The sequence below is a fragment of the Dryobates pubescens genome, chromosome 1 (assembly GCF_014839835.1).
Source record: "Dryobates pubescens isolate bDryPub1 chromosome 1, bDryPub1.pri, whole genome shotgun sequence".
Taxonomy (NCBI): Eukaryota; Metazoa; Chordata; class Aves; order Piciformes; family Picidae; genus Dryobates; species Dryobates pubescens.
In genome coordinates, this window is record NC_071612.1 from 61,663,068 (window position 1) to 61,669,186 (window position 6,119).

The window sequence follows — 6,119 nt, forward strand, 5'->3', positions numbered from 1 at the left end:
CAAGAGTATCATTACTGTTTTCAGTGATAAATGCTGCAGTTTCTATTCCTCATTTTCCTTCCTATCACCTATCACATTATGAAGAGACACCCTGATATTTTGCTCCTACACCACACACCATCCAACAAGCTCAAATTATTTCAAGTGTAATTGTTCAGAGAAAGCAAACAAAAGGCAAAGACAACAAATAATGTTCTTTCAGTAAGAGGTATTTCCTGGAGTGTTTAAATTGATTTTGACATTTGAGAACTCAGTCTTGAGTCTCTGACACCAAGACACACACACATATTTCAGCCAACATTAATAAAAACTAAATAAATGTTCTAAAAGGTTAAATGTGTAAGTTCATTATATACAAACAAAAAAGGAACTTCTCCTGTACCAATACCAAAGTACTTCTATTAATGTGTTTATGCACAGCAGACATGTAACATCACCTAAGAAGTCTCTCCTTCCTGTATCACCAATATGGAAATAATAGGTAGCTAAACCAATTCCAAAATACCTTGTGAAATTACAAACAAAACACAGCAATCACAGAGAACTACTTCCTCTGTCTTGCAATATCACTACCGCAGCCCAGTAAGAATGGAAACTAAAGGCTTAGGCAAGTTCTCCCATGGCTGAGCTGAGCCAACAAGGGCTAAGCACATCAAAGGGGAAGAATCTGTCTCCTCCACTTTGTTCCTGTCTTATTCCATCAGCTGTGGCACCCATGACACTCTTTCTCAACTGATTCAATTCACCAACTGATCAGTAAATCAAGCAGGTCTTGTGAGACTTTTTCCTCAGGTTAATAATTTGAATCACCTCAGAAGAGGTCCAGAGTATACCCAAAGCACCACAACGCAAGGACGACTATAGCTAAGGAAGTCTCTCTGGAGACATTCAAGACCTGTATGGAAGTGTTCCTGTGTGGCCCGCACTAGATTGTATGGTTATGTAGTCCTACTCTGGCAGGGGGGTGGACTTGATGATCTCCACAGGTCCCTTCCAGCCCCTAACATCCTGTGATCCTGTGTGCCTGTTTTGGCACACCTGCTACTGAGGTGTTGATCCTATCCTACAGGACAGCACCCTAATGATTTCAGACAACCAGTACAACAAAAGCACTTCTAGCTGATTGAGTTCCACCTCAAGAGCAGGTCTGCTAAACTACTCCCAATGAAAGTCCCAAGACATTCCAAGAAGAGAACTTCTAACTTCCAACTCCATTTATTCAAGGCTAGCTAGTACAGTTACTGCTGTAGCATTGTCATTATGACTCAGCTTAAAGAACCATTTTTCTGGTGTGCATACTTAGAAGTAGTTATAGATAAAAGTTACCATTTCAGCCATGCTCAGCACTCTGACCAAGTTAAATGACGTCTTGCATATCCCTTGAAGATCATGACCATCTTTCTTGCACGTATCTGTGCAGAATTTGATCCACCAAAGTGATGCCACTGATGCATACAATATCAAGAGCACTTCTCTTTTTCTGAGACTTCATCTGATAAGGCCTATGATCACATCTGCTTTTTTTTCATCACATGACAAAGCTGGAGAAGCCTATATACTCCACCCTTTAAGCACACTAATATGATAGCTACAAATAGTGCTGCTGAAAAAAAAAAAGCAATTAACAATGTAAGCATCTGATAGCTATGTACCAACCCAGTTATCAAACTATAGTAGCGCTGCTGTTTATATCATCACCCAACACCTAAGCATTTATATTGTCTTGCCCTAAAAGGCTAAAATCTACCACGACAGGGGTGAAAAGGTGGGATGGAATTCAAGAGTGACCAGCAAACACTTTGTGGCACGTCATTCCTCCCCCGGTAGTCCTACCTTAGGGTTACCCATAGACAGTGCTCATGGAGTGGGTGCATGCAGGCGTTGCTGGAGCACCAACTGCTGGTAACAACACACTCCGAATTCGACAAAAACTTAGCTCACTTTCAGCATAACTTCTCTCTTTCTCGGTCACCCCAACTCGCACCAAAACTACCGAGGTGTGGGTATCCCCTGCCTGCCACGGGGCCAATGGTGGCGGTCGGAGCTTGTGGTTTTGGGGGACCTGGGCTGCGACGTGGGCAGGATGGGCAGGACCCGTCCGCCGCCGCTTGGGCAGCTGAGCTGACGAGTCTCTATTGGAAGCTGGGGGGCTCCCCCAAACCGGGGGCTTCGGGAGGGCCCACTCTGGGAACGCAGCCCCACCCGCGAAGGAGACCGGCAGAAGCCCTTAGCGTCTGCCTCAGAAAGAGACGCCGGAACCCACCAGCCCTCCTTGAGGGCCCAGACCGCCTCTTCTCAACTCGCAGTACCCGGCACCCCGCTGCCCCCAGCTGCCGCCCCGCACTCACCGACCGCCGTCAGCAGCCAGAGGAGGCCGAGAGCGCCGCGCCACATCCCGCGCGCCCCGTGGCTTCTCCCGCTCCGACGGGCAGGGGCCGGGCGATCGGCACCGCTCCGGCATTCCCGGGCGCCGCCGCGCGGCGGCGGGCAGAGCGGCGCGCACACGCGCGCGGGGCGGCGGCCGGGCGCAGGGAGGAGCGGGCAGCGGCGAGGCAGGTGGCGCTTGCTGCCCTCGGCTGCTGCGGCTGGAAAGGCGCGGGGTGCAGCCACGGTCAGAACAGGCCCCGCTCTTAGGAGCGCTTGCGACGCGAGCTTCGAGGCACTCCCGAGACGCGCTGTGCTCTGAACCGAGGAGCTTGTGCCTTGGCTCCCTTCACCTCTGCCGCCATCTAACGGATCTCTGCCGTGCCCTGGTGCTGGGAGGCGGCGAATCCTCTGAAGGCCTGGTGGAAGGTGGCTACTAGAAAGGTGACTGCTAGAAGAGGATGGCTGAGGATGCTCTCAACAGCCGGAGCTGCAGGAGGCAGCCTCTGCAAAGCCTCTGTTCGGCAGCGGCAGCCGGCTGGCCTTGTAGAAGGGCTTCTGGGGGTTTCAGGTTTCTCTCTTGGTCCTGAACTGCATTTCAGACCTGGATTCTCCAATATGGGATTTTGTATTCTTCTACTACTCTGGTTGTGCCTGAGACACCATCTGGTTTTTATTCTGGTGTCACAACCCTCACAGGGTGAGCGAGGAGAATAGAATAGAATAGAATAGAATAGAATAGAATAGACCAGGTTGGAAGAGACCTTCAAGATCATCGCATCCAACCCATCAACCAATCCAACCCACCTAAACAACTAAACCATGGCACCAAGCACCCCATCAAGTCTCAGGCCAGGCTGGGACACACCGCAGGCCCGGGACAGAGACAGGGAGTCTCGGTCCGGGTCTGAGTGTGAACTTCCCAGGCTGCGGGGCCAGCGAGGCCTGAAGCAGCCGGCCGTGGTGCTGGGCATCCAGCCAAGGGCAGCTGTCAAGGAGAGAATTGTGGGGACAGTGCTCCAGTCCCTGTGGAGTAAAAGACTCTCTGAACCCAACCCCTAACGCTATCTCCACCCCCCCCGAGAAAGGGCTAGGAGCTGAAAAATTAATCTTCCAGTGCAGAGATAAACAACCAACTTTATTGTACTCATGGAGAGGTATCAGGGCCATCACTCGGGGATGCTGTATGGCTGGTCCTGCAGCGTTTTCTCGTCTGGCCATAGGGAGTTTGGGCAGCGATGCTGCAGGCAGGAGCCAGCTTGCACTCAAATAGGCTCTGGGGAGCTGGGGTGACTGCTGCCCTGAAGTGCTGGAGAGCCACTTGAGGATGCTGATGCTGCCCGGCTAGTGGTGCTGGGGCCAGCAAGCCCTGAGCTGGCACTAGAGGCTGTAAAGGGAAGCAGTAGGGTCAAGGGCATGGCCCCACCATGGCCATGGCAAGAGAGGCCAGGGTAGTGCCACTAGCCCTTCTGGAGCAAAGAGACTCTGCCAAGCCCAGCTGGGGCACCTGCTACCATCTCACTGGCCCAGTGGCACCTGGGAGCTTTGCCTCTTACCTCTGCTGGGGCCAGCACAGCTGTCACACTCCCAGCTGGCTGTGCTGCGCCTCAGGTAGGCACATCGCCTGTGGGTGCCCTCGGCAGCACAGGAGCAACATAGGAGCAGTTGCCAAGGCCTGGGGAAGTAAATGCATTCATGGCTGTTGAGGACAAAGTGACCATGGCACAGGACCATCTGGCAGACCGCTTCAAGCCCTTCACCAGATGGGGATCCAGTGCAAAGCCCCAGGGTGCAGCTTTGACAAATTACCCTTCTTCCTGTGCCTGCTCCCTGCCTCCTGGACACAGGCACTCTCTAGAGTCACAGCAGCTGTGCCTCCCACTTACTTCTGCATTTGCATGGAGGTTCTCCCAGGATAGTGGTCTGATGGAGAAAGGAACATTGATGGGCCCCTGCTGTGCCAGCATAAGGCAGATGCATGGTGTCCTTCCTCTTCCCCCCTACCCTGTTTCCAACTCCTTCATGAAGCTGAAGCCAGGGAGCCAGGACCACAGGGGCAGTCACTGGGGTGGCACAGTGCTTGCACCCTCCTGGCTTGTGAGCTAGGAAGAGAAAGGACCACCAACCTCTGGGGGACTCGGATCCCCATGGTGAGCATTTCCATTGAAAATTTATATTCATTTTTACAACATGGGCAGCAGAAGCAGCGAGCACCAGTGAAGACAGCCTGATTCTGGATGCAGTCCCTATGGAACCAGGTGTGTTTGCATGCTGGACACACCATGGTCCTATAGGATGTTTGGTTGTCCACAGGCTCCAGGCAGATGAAACAGGTGGTGCCCACCTTTGGAACAACATCCACTGCCTGCTGTGGGCGGTGCTCCCTGCAGAAGGACCTGGAGGAAAGAAAAACAGTACAGGAGAGGCGAAAAGTGTTGGGTGTCCTGTGGTAGCCACAAGGAGAGGAAAGGAGGAGCAAAGGAGATTCAGAGCTTGCCCAGCTGGGACTCGGTCTGTTTCTGGCCACTGGGAAGTGTCACAGTGAGTTCCTTTCTTGTTTGCCTGAAGCTGGTAGGGAGGGGACCTGGTGGTGGGGAGCCTCCCCTGTGAGGACCAGTTGCCCTTACCTGTAGAACCCAAAGTACTGGGTGACACACCCACCCTGTGTGGCACAGGGGAGATGGAAGCTGCAGTCACAGCCCGTCTCCCAGCAGGTGATGGTGGCCCCATTCTGGTGGCAGACAAAGCAGACCTGTAAATGGCAGAGCAACCTCACTCAGCAGCATCCTCAGGGCCTCCACAGCCAGCCTCATGCTTCCAGGCAGGGCACATAGCCATTGATGGGTCACACCCTGCAGATCTGCCTGCCAGGTGAGGCTCCTATGCTGAAGCCTCTGTGGAGCTGCTGGGAGCAAGACTTTTGTCCCAGGGCTGGAAAGGCAGAGGTTTCTTTCTCGGTGCCTGGGCTGCAAACCTTTCCTGGCACAAATATCCCTGATCTTGTCATGTTCTCACCTTCTGTGCTGCCTCCTCAACCACTTGTCTGAAAAGCCTAAGGTGAACATAATTTCTTGGCCTCTTCTGGAAACGGCTGTCAGCAAAAAACTGCAGAATAGAAAAGATGGGGAGCTGATGAGGAAGCTGTGGCAGAGACTGCCTGTGGGAAAGCAGGAGCTAGCCCCAAGGAACTCACCAGGCAAAACACATGAGCACAGATCCCATGCTGCTCCACTTTGATCCCACACGTATCCAGGTCCAGCTCTGCCTGGTGGCACAACATGCATGCTGGAGGGGAGGGGACATGAATGAGGAATGTGTCCCCAGGAGATTGCACCCAAGAGCCTACTCTGTCCCTGCCTGCCTGGCTGGCAGGCAGGACTGGAGGCCTTGGTGTGGAAGTGGGGCATGGCAGGCACAGGGATGTGCCAGCAGGTGCCCCGCTGCCCATCCTGAACCCCACTTGATGAAGAAGGGAGAGACCCTGCCCTTGGGGCAGTTGGGCAGCTCCTGCCTCACCCTGTCACCCCTCTCAGCCCCATGTGGCCACCCATAATCCCCAGGCCAGGCTGTGGGAGGGGATACTTTGTTCTCACCCTGCTCCATCAAGTTGTGAGCCTTTTCCTTCTTGGACATGGCACACGTCAGCAGTGAATGCTTGGAGAGTTTCTGTCCCAGCAGTGCTGGGCTGTCTCCTCCCAATGTTCCTCTGCTCTGAGAGAGAAGCAAAACATGTGGGTTGGCTTGCAGCTCAGCCC

The 6,119-nt window shown here is 53.3% G+C and overlaps 1 protein-coding gene across 1 annotated transcript; it reads right to left on the reverse strand.

The window, feature by feature from the left end:
• Positions 1–3,533: 3,533 nt before the first annotated feature.
• On the reverse strand, positions 3,534–5,644 carry LOC104306668 (PHD finger protein 7). The gene is made up of 6 exons (XM_054177083.1): positions 5,558–5,644; positions 4,992–5,116; positions 4,491–4,760; positions 4,174–4,287; positions 3,921–4,039; positions 3,534–3,577 (listed from the first exon to the last, which is right to left on the reverse strand). The coding sequence occupies exons 1-6, from the start codon at positions 5,642–5,644 to the stop codon at positions 3,534–3,536; spliced, it is 759 nt and encodes a 252-aa protein (XP_054033058.1).
• Between the last annotated feature and the right edge of the window lie 475 nt (positions 5,645–6,119).